Genomic DNA, 21061 nt, shown 5'->3' with positions numbered 1-21061 from the left:
AAAAAAATACCCAACACCAGAAACTGTGAAGAAATGGATCTCACAGCATTATCTAATTAGGATTTAATAACATTTAATCCTAATTATTGTAGCAGCATCTTCTTTCACACAGATACAGTTCTCTGCCTTTTTTGTTAGCTTTCCTCTTAAAAGTAAATGCCTGCTTGCGAAGTTCAGAAAAACTTATCTACATCAGATGGGACACTTCATCCTCCACTAAGGGCAGACAGAGACAGTAAAGTTCTCAACAATATCTGGCTTCGTTTGTATGATCGTCTAGCATGCCTTTGCAGTGCTATTATACTCATCGCTGAACAATGCTGCAGACTTACGACAAGATATTTTTTTTTTTCTTGCCATAGTATAACTTTTTAAAGTTTACTTACTGTTTATCTTAAAGGTCATATGACATTTAAAAAAAAAAAACATGCAATGGTGTGGAAGAGGCACTTGCCTTAACTCCAAGCTTCAGTCTGCAGCACTGATCAGTGATGGGTGTGATGACACCAACAGAGTGCATGCTGAAGTATCACATAAAGGAAGCTGAAGTTCATGAACAAGAGGGAAAAATAAAACATTGTTAAACAGTGAAAAGATGTTAGGGTGAAAAAGAGTCAGGAGCATGGAGTAGCTAGAGAAAAATACACAAACTTCTGTCTTTCTCAAAAATTCCTAGTTATACTTGTTTTTTATTATTCTGAAATACACCCCAACTCCTATAACATGGATAAATGCAAAAGATCCTTTTATCCTTTTATCTCCTGGGCAAACTTCTGGTTCCAATAATGCTTCTGACAAATTACTCATTAAACTGAAAAATACACTATTTTAACCAGTGAATAGTACTAGCCTTTATCACTTATAGATCCTCCATTAATATAGCAGTGAATGCTGACAATTAAAGAAAGCATTATGTGCTATTTGTTTACATGTAAAAAACCCTGCTATCTAGTGATATGCTAATTAACTTATCATTTGCCTCATTGTTTCTTTAAAACAATGTGTGCATGGCTGAAGATATTCTCACCTTTCCATGTGCCCCTGCAGTACAGCACTCCATTGTAATTACTTCAGTGTGGACTGATTGTCCCACTGTAAAGGTCTTACAACGTTTCTCACTTCACAGAGCAACGATGAGTCTTTTAAGAACTCCCAATGCAAACAAATTGTGAATAATTAAAAATATTGGCTGAATATTGCTTTCTATGTTTATTATCATTTTATAAAAAGGAAAGTATTTCTGAAAAATAAGAATCCAGACATTAGCCAAAAACATCATGATCCTGAAATGGCACTACTTTTGAGAATATCATTACATGTGCCACGTTAAGAATGCACACAAGGTGATGACAGCCTATACATTTATAGTGCTAACCAAGGTTCATTTAACAAACATGTAACACAATCTCTGTTATCAACATGATTTCCAAATTACAGCACTTGAAATGCTGGAGGAACATAGTTAAAATATAATTTTGACCTATATTGAGGCTTAAGACAGCAGAAAATAAGACAAGTAGGTAAGCATTACTTCAACAGTACATCTACTCTTTCTTAATTCTGGATAAGGCCCAAGCGTTGAGATAAAACGTGTCATTTGGAGGGCTCACTGTATTAATTTACACCAAAAGCACACAAAAAGAACACTACTTATGATAGTATCAGACTCTAAACATCTGCCGCTAAAGCAAAGTTCAATGTATAAGCTAAAGAGCGTCACATCTCTTCTCCTCTCTGTGAGGAAAGGATGACACAGATGTCTCCCACTGTTTCACAATGTGCTTTCAGAAACGAGCTATCAGTATGGCTCCCATGGCTGACCTCATTTTCCAGTATACCCTACAGATTTTAGTTGCTTACAACCTTTTGTGAAACTGGACAGAGTATTGGCAAGACCAAAGTTTCACAGATTGAAATGCACCTCATTATTTTAATTTGTAAGTTTTATTTGATGAAAATAATCTTAATTTTTACTTATCTTCACCATCATTTAGAGCTAGAAGCACTATCATACTCTGTCTTTGTATGAAATTGAGTCTTCACCCTTTAGGGAAGAGGAGATGGAAAATGCTTTGAACATGCCACTAAATAAATACTATATTATGTTTATATATGAAAATAAAGTATAGATTTCCAAAGTACAAAAATACTCAAATCATGTGTAGTCTACAGTATGCGGGGGAAAAAACATATGTGAGGGACAAAGAGCAAACCAAATTTGGATTGCAAAGATTTCTGGAGCCATGAGTCACCTCTATCCAAGTGACATTCAAACAAAAAATTTAATCCAGACTTACAAAAAGATTCTAGGTATAGAATCACAGAATCATAGAATTGTCTAGGTTGGAAGAGACCCTTGGGATCATCGAGTCCAACCATCTACCCTACTCTACAAAGTTCTCCCCTACACCATATCCCCCAACACCACATTTAAACATCTCTTAAACACATCCAGGGACGGTGACTCAACCACCTCCCTGGGCAGTCTATTCCAATGCCCGACCACTCTTTCTGTGAAAAATTCTTTCCTAATGTTCAGTCTAAATCTACCCTGTTAGAGCTTGAAGCCATTCCCTCTTGTTCTGTCATTAATTACCTGTGAGAAGAGACCAGCACCAACCTCTCTACAGTGTCCTTTCAAATAGTTGTAGAGAGTGATGAGGTCTCCCCTCAGCCTCCTCCTCCTCAAACTAAACAGTCCCAGCTCCTTCAACCCCTCTTCGTATGATTTGTCTGCTAGGCCCTTCACCAGTTTCGTTGCCCTCCTCTGCACTTGCTTCAGCACCTCGATCTCTCTCTTGTATTGAGGTGCCCAAAACTGGACACAATACTTGAGATGTGGCCTCACCAGTGCTGAGTACAGGGGCACAATCGCCTCCCTACTTCTGCTGGCCACGCTATTTCTAATACAAGCCAGGATGCTGTTGGCTTTCTTGGCCACCTGGGCACGCTGCCGGCTCATATTCAGCCGCTTGTCAATTAGAACCCCCAGGTCTCTTTCTGCCAGGCAGCTTTCCAGCCACACTTCCCCAGGCCTGTAGCGCTGCATGGGGTTATTGTGGCCCAAGTGCAGGACCTGGCACTTGCCCTTGTTGAAACTCATACCATTGATGTTGGCCTAATGATCCAATCTATCTAAGTCTCTCTGTAGAGCTTCCCTATCCTCCTGGGAATCAACACTCCTGCTTAACTTGGTGTCATCTGCGAACTTGCTGATGATACACCCTATGTCCTCATCGAGATCATCAATAAAGACGTTAAACAGAAATGGTCCCAACACTGAGCCCTGAGGCACACCCCTTGTATCTGGAATAGCCTCATACCTAACAAGCATCATCACCACATCGGAACAAACTGCAGGTAGAGACATCTCCATCAACAAGACAGAACTTCATTACATACTTGTTGCAGGTGTAATCCCAATCAATCAAGTTTGTTTGCATCCTAATTATAGTGATAGCCTACAAGCTACTACTAAAAGGATATACAACTATCTTCTCTTAACTGTGCTACCATTCCAAACAAATTCTGTTGTATTTATATCATCATTGAACTACATAAACTCTGACTAAATTGCTAATTACCAATGAGTGCCTTTTGTACTTTGGTATAGCATTATTCTAAAACTACTTTTTCTTTAGAAAGCAGGTTTATATGTATACACACACACACATAAACACATATATGAAACTGGGCTACTGGTTTCTTTTCCTTCATTTTCTTTCTTTAAAGAGCAAGGACTGTTTTTGAAACAGTGACTTGATCCTGACAGGTGAGATTTCTCGTTTTAATGCAAAAAGTAATGCAAAATTATCCTAGAAATGCTTACGTGTTGTCAGATGATATATCAAATTAAAGAAATCATTACATAAATAAATAAAGGCTCAATTACTCTGGGCCAGATTAATTCAGTGGAAGTAAGGAGGACATTTCAAATCACACTCATCTGGATATTTTTTCCATAATTTAAACTAATCAAGGCAGATGTAAATCAGTAATTCTCAGTGTATTAGTTCTTCTTCCTTCTTGCAAAATGTTTAATTTCCAGTCTCTAAAGATGCAATTTACATAAGTACTGAAGTATAAGGCTGAACTTAATATTACAACTGCTTACAGATGTAAAAATGCCTAATCAAATGAGATCTATAAGAAAGATATAGCAAAGGAAAATGAAAAAGAATGTGTTGCGTTTAACACTTCAAGGTGCTAACAAAACTACAGTTCCTAAAAGCAGTTCCTGACATTTTTCTACTCTATGTTAAGTCAAAGCCAAAGGAAATCAAGGTCCACAAATTGGAAAATGTAAAGTAGCAAATTAATATGAGAGTGACAGATACACAAAAAGTTTCAAGTTACTGCAAAACAGGTAAATTAATACATCCTCTTCACATTAAATCCTCTTGATTACAAGCACTTTGCCTTCTGAAATGTACAAACACTTACATATTTGCACGCAGTATATTAACCTCTCTGCTTTACCCAATATGAAAACACCGTCAGTTGCTGTACATTCATGGGTATGACTTTCAAGCACACATAATGAAGCATGAAATAAGAAGTCACAGGTTAAAATGACCTTTCAAAACAGACATGGTACTGTATATTATAAAAAGAAAGTCTTTCAAATAGCATATAAAATAACCACAGAAGACTACTCACCATGTCATATGCTGTTACAATCTTTTTCAAGACCTCTGGAACAATCCCTTGGAGCTCCATAGTTGGATACTGATCATTGAGATTCAGTACTACCAAGGGTGTATTATCAGGCCCAACCAAGCGCGTAGACACTGCCAAAATGCACTGCATAAGATTTGCTACAGGAGAGAGGCCACATAATTCTTTGAATGAAACTACTGCATTCTGCAAAAAGGAAAGAAAGAGTTTCCTTTACAGTTAAATATGAATTTTAATGTCTAATTCTTTCAGGATAAAATACTTCACTGTTACAGTTGAGCTACAATGTGGAATTACCACTGCTTTTCCCTGAAGAACTGGCAGTTTTCCAAAGCCACCCATATTATACACACATTTTACAAAAAATGTTAAAAATTCAAACAGAATTCAATACTTTCCACAGGGAAAAAAAAATCTATTTAGAACAAGTATGTCTGGTCTCTATTGCTACTAAAATTCACCACGTAAATAAATTAATTCTAAAACATGCTGGCTATATATTTTGAAAAATTCTAAAAGACATTTCAAAGTAATTTTTAAAATGCCACCAAGAGAAACAAAATATTAGGTGCTGAATGTCCTAAATAAGCATGGTGAAGTGGAAGGAGGAATTCAGCCCATTTGTAACTTTAAGCATACCTGAACTATAGTCCAGACGTGCTGTGGATCCGCTGGCTCCCATTTGGTGTGATTCACAAACCCAGCACTCCACTACCGATGTCATTCCTATCACAGCATCACACTGAAGTGAATTTTTAAGGTATTTTAATATAAATACCATTTTTTTACCTTTCCCTAAAATTTATTAGAGTTGTATTTTATATCGAATATGGTAGAATAGAAAACCATATGTTTAAACTTGAAGAAAATTTTCAGTATTAGAAATACGTGACTCCAAGTAGCCACTGAAATTCCATGATGGGAATATTCTCAGCACTGTAATGAATTTAGGATTTTTGTACCAAGTGGGAGCTGGTGATCTCTGGCAGGTCTGGAGTTTGTGTTCCTGTAGGAAACAAAAACAAAAACATGGTATATTTAAGTTACAAATGTGCTCAGTTCTCCTTTCTCTCAGGTCTTACCCAAGCAGGGTATCTGATTGGTTTTACGACAGATTTTCATTTTAACCAAAACCCCTTTCCATCTTGCTAGCATGGAAAGACTCATTTGTGGACAAACATCTTAGAGACACATAATGCCAATCTCAACGCAAACAGGATCAAAGATGAAATATTTAGCTGTCCTTTAATGGGACACAATACCCAAAGTAGACTTCAAAAATCTACATATAACATATTCATGCAAAGTTATGTGAATACCAAGTTACATCTACTACAGTCACTTACAGTGTACTTTAATGCTAGAAAACATTTAGTAGCATCTCATAAATGTCCAGGAAACAGAAACTAGTTTTAATAGCTGGACTACACCTTAATGACACAATAATTACATAGTTGAAAAGACAGACATTGGGAAGTCCATTCAAACAGATTTTGTTTGAGATAAACATCATGGGTAAGCCCTCATGAACAATCTTACAGGGAGGTAAACAATGACCCAGGGAACATATATATTAACTAATGGCAGGCAGGACAGAACTATGGCTATAGCTCCTGCCTTTGGACTTCCAACCCTATATCCAGAGACTATCCCTCATACAATTTAAACATGCAATATGCAAACATCCAGTTTAATCACTGATTATACTTTTATCAATCATCAATATGTAAAAACAAGTTATGAAATGTAGTCATGGTTGTCGCAGTAATGTAGTACCTAACAAGGAAGAAAAAAGGCTAGTTATGTGTACACAAATTTAGAGAAACCATTATACTCACTACTGCACACTTTCTTTCTTTCTCTTCTTCCATCTTATATTTTAAAAAAAACTTTGCTCTTTATAATCTAGCTTGTGGGGACATTATGTATTTCTGTATCACAAAAATTGTAACAATTTATAACACAAAATATAGAAAATATAGAAAAATATAGAAATTAAACAAATCTCACATTCCCTAAGTTAGTATTTATTTTGAGTGGTTTACTTACTTTTATTAGGTGTAAACCCCTTAGTCACGCAGAGTTTAAATTGTGCATGTTATATAATCTGTCAGTAAAGCTATGCAAAACTAGTATTCCTTCATGTACCTAAAATATCTTGTTGATAGCACTTTGAGAGATGATAATGATGAATTTAGTTGACAGGACAACTTTCAAACTGACAGAATAAAACAAATAAAATACCTTGTAATATCTCATGTTCAAAGAAACCACACTGTAGAACCTGTTTTCAATTACATCAGTTCTTGAAAATAATGCAGCATGTACAGTAAAGAGTTTGAAGCAGCTAGAAAAACTGTATGTTTTCACTGTTTCCTCAAATCTTAGGTTCAAGTCTTGTCTGAAAGGTGTCTTAAAATATAGTATCCTTTACATGACCGCATTCTAGCATTCAGTAGTTTAACTACAGGTATACTTCACTTTATATATAGCCCAGAATGTGAAACACTTATGAGTCAAAACATCACCTCTGCATTTTTTAATAATCTTTTAGTATAGCAGTTTTATATATCAAGTATATAGGCAATGGAATGGGAAAGCTTGATAATGCCATACTAATTTCTTCTTTCATATGAAGAAAATTATTTTTAAAACTGTATCACTACTAAAATCTATTCAGCATAAGATTATTCATGAAGAAAAACTATCTACACTGATGAGACTTTAAAATCCAGAATCAAGTCTCAGACGTTTCTTTTAATCAGTTTCCCCTTAACGTTACATAAGAGTAAGAGGATTTAATAGGTCACTTCATTTGAAATGACTATGCTGAATTTTATTGATCATTGATAGTATTCCACCAGAAGTTTACAGATAGTTAAACGCCTTATTAAATAAAACACAACTTTACAGCTCACTTTAATTGACATCTAAATGGGTTTATTTACCTGGAATCTTCATTAGAATCTCAAAAAAATGCATTTTTGAGGTGGGATCTCTCAGGTTCCACAAAAACAAACACCTCAGCCTGTACATTTTCCTGAAATTCAATGTGTTTACTATACATGACCTTTAAGGTAAAGTAATTTCTTCTAGAAGATGCCTTCCAATACCTTAGCGCTAATTCCATGTATTTCAAATATACTGTTGCTAGGAAGAATCATGGAAAGCAAGTGGTCTTTCTGAAAGTGCTGCCTTCTGTTGCGAATGAGGCAAAATAAAAGCTATGCTAAACATACTTTCATGTACAAGAAGTTTTTTAATAAGCGGCAGCGTCCTTTTTTCTATCAGCTCTATTTTCCTCCTGAGTTTCTATTTAACTTAACTTTCTAAAACCAAAATATTGCTGTACTTTCGTCTAGTGTATATCCAACGTTCCCTCAAAGACATAAGACAAGTCAACAGGCTTCAGCTCTAACACTGGAGACATATTTTCAGTTCACATTCAACAAAATATGCATATGCATCCAAGGCTACCTCAGTAGACTGTATCACCTAAAAGGTTGCTCTGACATAATCTATTTTTAAAGCTGTTCAGCATTCGACTCGATTAACGTAACTTACAAAATTCAGGAAGACTAAACATATATTCCATACGCATCGTAATACAAAAATACACTTCAGAACTGATAAATCCATCATAATAACTGTACCTGCATATTTTCTCTCAAATCCGTGGCATCCCGAATAGGTTGGAGAGCATTCTTGAACACTTCATCTATTGTTTTAATCCATAATGTTCTCATAGAAGCATATTCCCTTGATTTCTTGCCCTTCCTCACAGAGAGGCCCCGCTTATGAGGTTTCCCACCACCCCTTCGATTAGTAATGGCTACATGCACAAACAAGGAAGCATGTGCTAAAATTTCACCAGTTAAAGACTGCAGAGGAACGTGCCGATAACCAGTCTGTAGACATTCAAAGGGAATAGTGTATTGCCCAATAAACTCGTCCCCAATGTAATCATCATCTAGTACTACAAAACGCACCATAGCTAGTTCTGGCAAATTTATTTGAAATTCAAAACTTTCATCAAAAATTGGATTATCTCCATTCTGATGCATAGTTTTCGTCCTTTGCTCTGCACAGTCGGCAGGGATTCCATGTATTTCAACATAGACATAAGGATCCACAACATCACCTTTGGCACCTGATCCTTTGGGTTTAGGAAAGTTTTGCCCACTAATGATTTTAATATGAAGCAGCTGAGGTGAAACTCCAGGCACGGTGTCTTTCGTATTCGCGCTAAAGAAGGATACCTCTTCTCTCATGATAGCAGGACGAAGGACGTAGCCACAGTTTCCATTTTGTCGAAACCAACCAATGTTAAGATCCATCATTAAGCCAGGTGTTTGAAAGTTCATTGCTACTATCTGACAACCACATTTCCAAAAGTCCTGGGGATTCATATTACTTGAGTCAATCCTCATAGGACTGGGGAAAACTCTGGCAAGAAAACGTTTGTTATAATTTACAAAGTCTCCTGGGTTTTCATTGGCATATTTGCTCGCAAGCACTTCATTAAACGAGCACACTTCCCAGTACTTCTGGAGCTGAAACGAAACTTGAAACTCTTTGAACTGAACTGATTTACATATGCTTACCAACTCGGAGAGTTCTTTGCAGAGCTGAAATCGTTTCCCTGTCATCAAGTTTTGCTGTTCTACCCCTTCTTTCCCCACTCTCTGTGACATTTCTGCTCCTTCATCTTCATCTGTAACATCTCCCTCTAATCCAGAACAATTAGAAGAAAGCTTCTTTGCTTTAATTAGTATTTTCCCTTTAAGTGATTCCGGTGATGGAAGATAAGACTCTTCAATGTTTGGAGACTGTGTATGTAGTTTGTCCCCCAAAATTTTCTTCATGTGTTGTACCATCACTTTTTGCTGCTTAATAGAACAATGATTTTCTAAACACAAAATAAGAGGATATTCTGAAGCAAAAAATGCGTACTTGTTAATAATGTCAATCACACTACGGAAGACAATCTGTGATGTCATTGTATGCCCTGTGTAAATCACAGGTTCATTATCCGGACCATCCCATACATCCAGTTCAACACTCCGACAACCCATTTTTAGAGCACGAATGTACCCTGTGATGTCAGAAGGCCCTCGAAACTGATCCTCTATCAAGTATGTATTATGAGATGAATTTATAAAATAATGAGATAAAGGTTGTTTCATATCTTGACAAACTTTTTTATGTTCTGGATCAAATATGTGGCAGTCCGGTGAAGTAAGATAATTCGTAAACCCATCTATCGAAAGACAACCCTTTTCCTGGCCCTCTTTGGCTGGCTCATATTTCTGAATAATTTCAAGGCTTATTTCTTCCGTGACAAGTGCCATACCCTGTTCTGCTTCCAAAAACATCATGAGGTCCTTGGTATCAAGGAATTCTTTATTGCTTGAAAACTGAACCAATAGGAAATAGATTTCGGGTCTGGTACAAAGCTCATGAAAAACTTCAATAAACTCTTCTTTTGTTACTTCAGTACCGGTTTTTTCCTTGGATCTGTGTAACTCCTTGAATTTTAGTTCAATTTTATTAGTTTTTAAACCAGGATTTAAGTCTTTTATAAACTGTACAGCATTACACAGGGGTATATGTCCCAAATTATCTACATCCGATTCACTGAACATTTGTGAAAGCCATGAAGTCCGCATATTATCTTGAGTACTTTCTATCATATCTAGAGTATGCTTTCCATAAGAAATCAGGTATCGTAAGCCAGTAACCCAAATATTTGCAACATCTGCTGAGTTAGCGACAAGATCTAGTGATTCATAGTTTTCTCCATATATAATTGAAAATGCACAGTCTTCTGATATCTGGTCATATATTCCGTTGCTGCGAAAAATATCTGTATTTTTTCCTGTTCTTACTTCTTTGATTGATTTAATATCAATCTTTGCTTTTTCAGAATCCTTTTTTGAAGGTTCCCAGCGTAGAGACTGCATATCTGCATCTAAAAGAAAATATCGGTGATACACCCTAGAGTTGGATCGAATCTTTTTGAGCTCAGAGCCTTCAACCATCGCATTTATACAGTCACTTGCACTGCTGATCTTTTTCTCAGTTGGCATACTGCTAAACGACACAGTCTTTTTCCGTTCTCGCTTTTGTTTCGTACCATCCTGGTAAACAAAAGGAGAAAAAAAGAAAACATGTATCAGTATGATTTTGCTCAACATTGAAACAGGTTTCAACTTACTGCTGAAAGTTCATTAAGTAGTTCAAAAAGGTCCAGCATATGTGTGATGACCAGTAAGATGGAAAATCATACTGGAATAAAAGAAAATACTGATAATGGCTTAATGTTTGTTATTGCCTCTGCAAGTAATCTTCTAGGGTCTTTTTTTAATAATTTGTATGAGAAAAAAGAAAACCAAAGCAAGTTTTGAATGCTAATGAAATAATAATGCTGTATAAATGCATTTTATTTTATCAGTAATAACCTACTTACAGAGATAATGGGTTCTACAGCCAAAGCAGTAGGAAGTAAGCTTTCCTCTGAGTCCTTATACAGTCCTACAGATACTTGCTGAACTTTGTCAGTACAGAATATAAGGCTTTAATACCATGCCAACAGGGTACTCATGAACAACAGAGAAATATTAATACACTCTTAACTATGTAAAAATCCATAAGACATGGCCATTAAACAAAAAGAAAAAAAAATAAAAAGAAAAAATAATGTCATTTCACTAGCTCTGTTTGCCGTTTGCATTAATTCAAACAAATGCAAATAAGTCAGTAACCGATCACTTAACTATAATTGATTTCATGAGAAAGAACTGAATTCAAGAAAACTGTGTGCTTTTGTAATCTGCATTTTCTGAGATTGAAAAAAATGCTGTTTGTGGGTTTTTTTAAGTGTCGTCTGTCTTGATAAGCTAACTTTAGTCCAAAATAATACTTTCAAGAAATAATCTATGTTAGATATCCTATTTAGAAGTGTCCTTCTTATATTCCAGCACTGCTCAAAAAAAATACTTTTCCAGCTGTGTACAAAAAGAATGCTGATTTTCCCTCTAATAGTTTTCCATTTGAATTATGTTGCAGTATAAATCAGCATTGCTTATATAGCAGAAAGGAGAGGGAAAAAAAACTTTTAACGACCGAACAGATGTTCAAATAAAAATCATGCGTTACAGAATGCATTTCATGTTCAGTGCATATGTACTGAATGTTTAATTTCATTAAACTAAAAATGTAGAATTCTGGTTTTGTAATTTAATTTATAAGCATACAAAAAGCCTTTTATTGAAAACAATGATTAGTAAAGTAAGCAGACTTAATATTTGCCGTTCTGTGTTTGAGAAAATCAACCATACAATTCTTTACCCTTTACGCAAGTCCTCAAGAGACCAGTAAAAGGGAATAATTCTACACAGGACTGTTTCATTTCTAACTCCAGATCAAACACCTGCAATGGATACCGCACAGGATTGACTCTTAGAATCTCATTACATATAGTTTGGGCATGAGGATTGCTTTCAAAGAAAAGCAAATTACTTAAAATTACTTAAAAAAATAATAAATTACAAATGTGATTTTTGTTTACAAAGATTTTTTTTCTATTTTAAGCCTATCTTCTTGTCCAGCTACCTGTCCATTTACATCTCCTAGCCCAAAAAAGTGACAAGGGACAGCCCCGCAGAAATGAGCAATGACATTTCTGTCCAGTATTTTAAGGCTTGCAATGAAGCGTGCTGAAATTCCTTAATGCTCCAGATTTCTCAGACACAGAACTAGGAGGGGAATATATGTCTTGAACTCTTCAGTGAGAGACAGCTGACAGATAACCTCCTGACCCCAGAACCATGAAGGTCTGGGAAGTATTACCTTGCCTGACCATGATCACTATTTACCAAACAGAAGAAAGGTCTATGCCTTTCTCTATGATCAGGATTGTGTCTGATCCAAGACACTGAATGGCAAGGGAGAAAAAAAAATCTGCCATTTCTTGATGTCATCTGACATAAATAGGTCCATCTCAAAGCAACACGATTCCCAACTCTAGTTACCTAAAGACTGAATTGGAGTTTACACATGTGGTTCAGAGGGATAATTCAATCTACCACACCTACAAGACTATTTTGCTTGCCTTCCAGATGAATTTGAAGCCAGTTCGACAGTATTCTGCATTTCTGCAGGGTAAAGCAATTGCACCACTTGGCTTATTCATATAAAGCCTGCTAACGGTAGACATCACTGTCTGAATGTGACGACTGCAGAGACAAATTTTAAAATTAAAAACTAAAGAGTTTCCCACAGCTCTGAACTCCAGAACACCTCTGATAAGTCTTGGCTTCTCCAGAGATCAGTGAACCTGAGCTACCAGATTGCCTGTCTGAGTCCCCATCCTGACAGAAACATGGCAGTCTCAACCAATCTGCACAAACAGAAGAACTTAAAGGATATTTTCCCACAGACACTGGCCAGAATTATCCACCAAGTAAGTGACTGACTGAAAAGAAACAGAAAAGAAACTCTCACTCATAAGCTGAGAATGTAATTGCATAGTGTGCACAAACTGTACGAAACAAGTTTGTGACCCTCAGAGATATAGTCTGACATAGAGAAGGAGGCAGATATATTCTGTTATATGATGTGGAGTATTTCACCTTGAAAGTGGGGTGGGAATCATGAACTGGGTCAGCTCTCTCATGGCCTTAAGCCTGTCTTGAATCAAAACGACTGGCACATCAGAAAACTATTTGTATCTGAACAAACACAGGAGTGACTTCTCAGCATTCATGAGACTTAAGGTGTTCTTGATGCTGTTCAAGACGCTTGAAGTGAGACTGGCTCTACAGTGCAGATGCATTAATTCTGTGCATGGCAGAAGCTATAATTTTTGTGCTGAAACAACTTTCAAAGTCATCCTAGGATCTCTCACATAATGAAAACTATGTCAATCTTCAGATTATAACAGGTACTGTCATCATAACTCAGAACTTCCCCTGAAGACTGCCTATTCTTTAGAGTACTTAATGCCTTCTTTGCCTCAGTCTTTAGTGGTAGGACCAGTTGTTCCCTCAGTGCTCAGCCCCCTGAGCAAGTAGATGGAGGTGGGGAGCAGAATGAAGCCCCCATAATCCAACAGTAAACAGCGACCTGCTACATCACTTGGACATACACAAGTCTATGAGGCTGAATGGGATCCACCCAAATGTACTGGGAGAGCTGGTGGAAATGCTCACCAAGACACTTCCCATCATTTATCAGCAGTCCTGGGTAACCGGGGAGATCCCAGTTGACTGGAGGTTAGCAGATGTGACGGCCATCCATGAGTAAGGCCAGAAGGAATATCTGGGGAACTACAGACCTGTCAGTCTGACCTCCTTGCCAGGGAAGGTTATGGAACAGATCATCTTGAGTGCCATTACGTGGCACATGCAGGACAACCACGCGATCAGGCCCAGTCAGCATGGGTTCATGAAAGGCAGGTCCTGCTTGACTAGCCTGATCTCCTTGACACAGTGACCTGCTTAAGTGGACGAGGGAAAGGCTGTGGATATTGTTTGCTTGGACTTTAGTAAAGCCTTCAACACGGTTTCCCACAGCATTCTTCTGCAGAAAATTGCTGCTCGTGGCTTGGATGGGTGTACTCTTCACTGGGTGAAAAACTGGCTGGATGGCCAGAGCTGTGGTGAATGAAGTCAAATCCAGTTGGCACCAGTCACATGTGTCGATCCCCAGGGCTCAGTATTGGGGCCAGTTCTCCTTAATATCTTTACCTGGATATTAATGACCTGGATGAGGGGATCCAGTGCACCCAGGTAGACGTGGTGCTTAAGGACATGGTCAGTGGTGATTTTGGCAGTGCTAAGTTGATGGTTGGACTTAATGATCTTAAAAGTCCCTTCCAAGCTATGCAATTCTATGATTCTACGATTGAACCAGAATGACCACCTCATCAATACATTTCGTAAAACCTTGTGTGCCACATCCAAGGACACCTGCAAGAAGTTTTGAGAAACAGACCAGAACACAGATAAAACTGTTGTGCAACTTTGCTAATATCTGCTACAAGTGACAACACAAAGAGTTTAGTTTATCCAGGAGTTGGTAGCAACAGAAAGCAAAGTATCTAGGAGTTTAAAAAAACAAGAAATAATCCCAGCTGACATCTACAGCACCAAAGAGACAGAGAAAGTTGGAGAAAACTGCTTAATAAAAACAGGGAAGAGTATCTCCATGATAACATTTTTTTTATTTCTCTCAAGGTACAGGCAAAGAAATGGTTGTGTGACTAAGACAGCACTGTCTACAAAACAGAATTCTGTAGGCAACAAAGAATCTTGAATCGGACACTGTGAGATATGCATACCATTCTTGAACAGCAAAGCTTTTAATATATGCAACTTCATGATAAAACTACTTAAAGAGCAGTTCCACTAACCATGGGTACTGATTGGGACAGTGGTGGAGTTCAAACAGAGATTTGGTAATGTAATAAACCAGGATGACAGAGGAAACAATGAAAAGTGCCAGGTTTGTAATCATATACTGAAGGAAAGTACGCAGAGTGAACTTTACGGCCTGTAAATGCCCAAATGAATCACGCCCCAGAAGACACCATGGGGAAAGCAGTACTTCAAAAAACATTCAATCCTGGAGTTACCAAGAAGTTTAGGTACTGCTTGGTACAGTGGAATCTAGAACACTTTGGGACAACACTTACAGCCCCAGACAGTGTCTCACCACCCCTTCAAGGTGGGAAGTGAGTGGCTGCCACCGGAGCACTCTGCAGGACAGTCCTTCCACATGCCAATACAGCATGGTCCTTATATTCGCCCATGCAAAATTCAGAGATGGGTGTCTCCGATCCTGCCTCTCTCCACAACTACAACAGCTACCTGCAGCTTTGATGCAGTAGTTAACACTGACTGGGATTTGAAGATTAATGCCTCTATCTGCATTTAGTCCACTAAGGTACTCCTTTTGGGACAGAGGACTTTACAAAGAAAATACAATGGTAACAAGAGGAAGTGGCAGAATGACACATTTTTAGAGTATTTGTCTGGGAAGTGAAAGTCCCTGATGTCACTACTCCACACACATTTCACTTGGTGACACTGAATACAAAACAAACGAACAGTCCATGCAGCAGGGACCTGAACACTGAATTTTGCCCTCTCAGAGGAATACCCACCTCCCCAGGTGACAGATCCTGACGCTTCTTGTTTATGCTCTAACCATATAAAATTTCCATTCGTGTTTATATACCAGAGGTTCATCAGAAACATGGAAGGCAGCTCCATCCTAGTCTAGAGAGCATCTGGCTAGCAACATGAGAGGCTGAGCATTTGAAGATCCCCAGCCAGAAGGACTAGAGCCCAATCACTCAATGAATAGGTGAGTGCTTTGCCAACCAAGCAACTACATAAAAACCACAGCACAAGACACCTTCCCTCAACCCAAGCAACTCACTGCAGGCTTTTTGATTGTAAATGGCTGAACTTCGACAATGCATGAAGAAACTCCCACCTTGTGGCAATGATGGCAGATGGTCTACAGGAGCCACAGTCCCAAGAATGCCTCCTTAATTAATCCAACACAGGCTAAGAAACAAGATGGATGCTGAGCCATTCACAGCCTAGCAAAGATGGCAATGTCCAAGCACATGTGTAGTAACAAGACCGCAGTCACATACAGTCTCAAGAGCTTTTCCATAAAACAATTTTTTTTGCATGTAAATGAAGAATTAAGTGACATGTTTGTGAATCTGAGGGTCAGTGTTGTGACAATACCCTGAGCAATTACTGATGAGTAGGTGAGAACACAGGCCATGCCTAAGTTTAGTTGATTTTTTTTTTAAATCACACTATTATTCAATGTCATATACCATGAAAGCTGTTTTTGAAGTAATTTAATGTACATCTGTAGCCAACAGTTGCAATACAATACACTACTTTATGACAACACCAGACAGTCTAATGATCTTCATGATGAACAGAGTGAACTACTCTTCTGACACTATACAACTCACTGATGACTTGCTTTTATAGCGCATGTGATACTTAAGTAGCCAATTTGAGAAAGGAAACCGCCTGTCTTCATCAAATGCAATTCAGCAGCAATTGCAAAATCACCTAGCTTAACAAAATGATGTATAACATAAGCCTATTTCAGGAAGTGGTTAGTTAAAAAAAAAATTGAAGCTTTGTTTCTTTAATTTAAGATTCCCAAGCACTTTTCTTCAGAACCTTGCAAAACAAAACCTCCAAATTTTATAGATTTTCTTCATACTTAAGAAGGCATTCAGATATGTCTATATATAGTTAGGTCTATTCAAAGGGAAAAAAAACCCACAAATATTTAAGGCAGTATTTTAAAATATTCAGTTTATAAATGCATTTTAATAAAAATATGGTAATGTCAGTAATTTGTTCTTTCCCAAAGTTTCACCAGTGGTTTTAGAGATATAAAGAGATACGCAGGTAGAAACAGATCAGCAAATGAGTTACAAATACAACGCCAGTATCATATTATGCTTCTCTTTATAAATATTTTCATTGCAAAAATATTTAGGGTTTTCTTTGAAGAAAAATTTTTAACTGCTAAGGCAATGATAAACAGGAACACTTATTTTTGTGAACACAAAAAAAGAATTAATTATTATGTATAGGTTGCCTACATACAGCTGCCAGCTCATTCCATGCATGCAGCACTATAAAAGAAGCTAAGCAAGGTTTTACATGAACAAGTCAGTAGAAAAAAGGAAGGAAAATAACAGGTAACCAAAATCAGCAACATTTCACCTTTGTTACACAAAATTTAGCACTGATTTCAAAAGTTACATGCAGTTAAAGGCAGAGTGAAAGTCTTCTTTGGAAGACGGTAGGAAACAGGGAGGAAGGGGGAGGAAAAGAAGAGAGAAGGTGGCACAGGAAAGGCATTTCACTAATAGAAGCCATGTCCTCAAAGGCAGGAGGTCTACGTTCTTCGTGCACCCTCTCTCAGCCCAATTCTCCCGGAATCAACAGCACAGCAGAAGAATCTGCTGACAGCCACCACTCAGCTTCTCTCCACCAGCCAAGTATCTATGTTCTTCCTCATCAGTACCTTTTTAGTTGCCATTACTAGGAGACTCTAACACAGTGACCCAAATTCACTAAAAAGCACGTACTTTATAATGCTTTAACACAGCTGTCCGAAGCTTGCAGAGCATGTGAGAATCAAAATAAGAAAAATTTCTCAAAGTAATTAGCAGTTCAGCTGACAGAATCCCAAACACTTCAGAAACGGCACATATTAAATCACATCGTGTACAATAATTTCTGAATGAAACTGCAGCCACTGTTTAATGCATTGCACATTTGTATCTAAGACAAAGTGAAGAGTCCTCAACTGAAATAATAGGCATTTGGGGGGAGACAAAACATCAGCTATTTGGAAAACACAGGGCCTCCCACTCATCCTGAATCACTATATTTGAGCTCAGCATTTAAATATTTTTCCAAACTGGTAATCATGGCATATCTGTTGCAGAAATCTTTTAAGAGAAGCCTATTTTTTCAACGTGTGGTGGGTTGACCCCAGCCAGACTCAGTTACACAATGTTATAAATAACAGTGAGGAGGAAAGAAAAATATGAAGATTAACTGCACAAGTAACAATCCTTTTTTTTTAAAATCTTTTTTTACTAAGAGAGTTCTATTATTAAATGAATATGGACATCGGAGCAAGTCTTAGCTCAATATTCAAACAAAAATTATCTGTATTATTACTGTTCACGATACAGGTAAACCAATTCCCTCTTCAAGCCCTCTTCAAAACATCAATTTTCTGTTCCACCTCTTCTTCCTCCTGCCCCAGCTTCATCTCCCTTCTCCTCACCTTAGCTCCTCAGGTCCACATTAGCACCCATCTGACACACAGTAAGTTAATTTACCTCACTACCTCAGGAAATGAAAAATCTCATTTTTGCTGAATTAGTTTTCTGCAATTTTAGTGAGCTGAAACGACTGGCCATGTGATCACGTAAGTATCAGAGCTGGTTCAAAATAACCACTGGAAACAGGGAACTAATTAAAAATGTGAGGAAAGAACAGAATCACTCACTTTTATCAAGGAATTAATTCAATTCAAATCAATGCAGTTGAAACTGTTCTGTTGAAATCAGATTCTACACGACCTGACAAGAGAACTTTATGTTATTAGGGAAAAGAAAATCTCTCATCTTGGTCCACGTCACAGAATGTACATCATCAATTTCATAAATATATTGAACATAAAGGTAAGGTATAAGAAAGAACTACCAAGACTATAAAAGAAAAGAATTGAGGTTCTCTGGGCTCCTTTGGCTCATTTCATTCTGCCTTACTTCAAGAAAACAGGACACCAGAAAATTTATGAGTGTATTACATGAGAGAGATCACTACTACTCTACCTATTAGAAAGAGCAGAGAAAAATGGTAGGCTGTGCTGTCCTTGTTGCTTCCAGAGCAGGCAATTTAACTCAGTTAAAGACTGTGACTGAAACAAGCAGGGAAATAACAGGATATGGTTTTGCAAATAAAGTCTAGACTAAGGCTTTCCTTGTAAAACTTCTTACTGAAAAGCTTATTTAGTCATTTGATCAGTTTACCAAGAGTAAAGAAACCTTTTTTTTTAATATGTATTTTGTGTTGCTGTCTTTGTGTGCTGTATCCTTAGGTTCTTCAACATTCAAATGCTCTCACAGTATGTCGCAGGAGAGCTTTCCGTGAACCTCTGCCATGAGGCACACACTTCTTCCACCAGGGTGCCGAAGACATCCACAGGCATGCTGCGCCCCTTGCTCCCTCTCACTCAGCTCTTTAAGCCGACGCAAGCTGAGCAAGGTAAGAGAATGCCCTAGCTCCAATGCTAAACGTTGCTAAAGCAGCATGAACATATTTTGTCTCTCAAAATGTTAATTGTATTATATTCCTCACTGTTAGTGTCTGCAAGTCATATTGGTTAAGTTCTACAAAGAGAACTAAAAAGAAATGATGGCTTACTCAGAAAATGTTCTTCAGTTAAATGACAGAACAGCGATTACACACAGCACTCCTGATTTTCCTCCTTTTCAACAGGTGTTTTGAAGTTTTAATTCTGAGCATCAGTTTTAACCATAACAGAGAATACATACCAAAACAGTTTAGCCATCTCTTCTTAGGGCCATGTATCTAATGGCAAAATGTATGCCTGATCTCTTGACGATCAATTAACAAAATATTAAATCAAAGTGGTATTTCAATATATTAATTCAGCACACACAGATCCGTAGGTTTTTCAAACATATGTAAACAATCTGATATTGCTTACTCTGCTGAAAATAGAGTTGTAACTACTTATACTATGTTTGATGTTGACCTAAATTTAAAAAATTGTTTACAGTAGCTAAGACCTCTCCATTCAGCAGTTTCACACTGCCAAGTACGTTTGCCTTATAGCAGCAACTACTGTAACTCACAGAAATGCAGTTATGTTTATAAAGCAATACACATAATGAGAGAACTTCATAATATTATATCTGAATATTAAAATACGGTAGTAAAAATGGCATTCAAACACCGCTGAGGTTTTCTTTCATATACAAGTACATCTGCATATTTATGCTAGTAAAATAAAGGGGCATTTGGTTTCAGGGGTTAATTTGCAACACAGATGAACTGGGGAAAGGGAAAAAGAGAAGTCTGATCTCAAAAGAAAATAAATAAGAAGCATCTAAGGAAACTGCCCAGACTGCTGTGAGCAGTGAGAGAGCCAAGGCCTGAGTTATGCTTGGCATGAACGTCCAAGTTTTTAATTTTATTGAGTCAGTTACAGTTCAGGCTTCTGGGTTGCATTTCCAAAGGAGCTAAAGAGGTATCCACTTTTCACAAACTCCATAAAAGCAAAACATATATATTCCCATCCAAAAAGGCAATATTTTAACCAAATTCATATAAACTACAATACTTCTTTATAAAACCAGCAGCTACCATGTACAGTTTAGTCTTAAACTAAGGAAACTGCATTGACAGAGAGCCAAGTTAAAAATTACTAATGGTGTGAAAAGGCTAATAAACCTAGATAAGTAAGTAGAAAGTATTTTAGATTCCTAATTTCTCATGTACTAAGAAATTATATCTGAACTATGGCAAACAGACCATTTTAACTACTATACAGACACTTGTGTATTATAAGCATTTTTTCAGTCATTGGTGACCAGAAAAAGGAATAATAGGAATACATGTACTTTCAGCTTGAAGAATTACTGAAGATGACAAAGCTGACTGCACAAGAAGATACTGGAGGATTCTAATGAGCAAGTTGCCTCAACAGGTTTTAGTACAGCTCAGGAGTGAAGAAGCCTCTTAGTCTTTGCTGTTATCCTTAAAACAAGCAAGACGCTCTTTCT

The 21061-nt window shown here is 37.3% G+C and overlaps 1 protein-coding gene across 1 annotated transcript in view; it reads right to left on the bottom strand.

The window, feature by feature from the left end:
- PLCL2 (phospholipase C like 2) overlaps positions 1–21061 on the bottom strand; it is a 103662-nt gene that overhangs the window by 36090 nt on the left and 46511 nt on the right. Inside the window, exons 3-4 of the mRNA XM_082499315.1 lie at positions 8331–10817; positions 4660–4863 (exon numbers count right to left, since the gene is read on the bottom strand). Coding sequence (XP_082355441.1) covers positions 4660–4863; positions 8331–10817 — 2691 coding nt within the window. The remainder of the gene's footprint in view (positions 1–4659; positions 4864–8330; positions 10818–21061) is intronic.

This window comes from Vanellus vanellus (assembly GCF_965231255.1).
Source record: "Vanellus vanellus genome assembly, chromosome: 2".
Taxonomy (NCBI): Eukaryota; Metazoa; Chordata; class Aves; order Charadriiformes; family Charadriidae; genus Vanellus; species Vanellus vanellus.
This window is presented reverse-complemented; position numbering and strand designations above follow the sequence as displayed.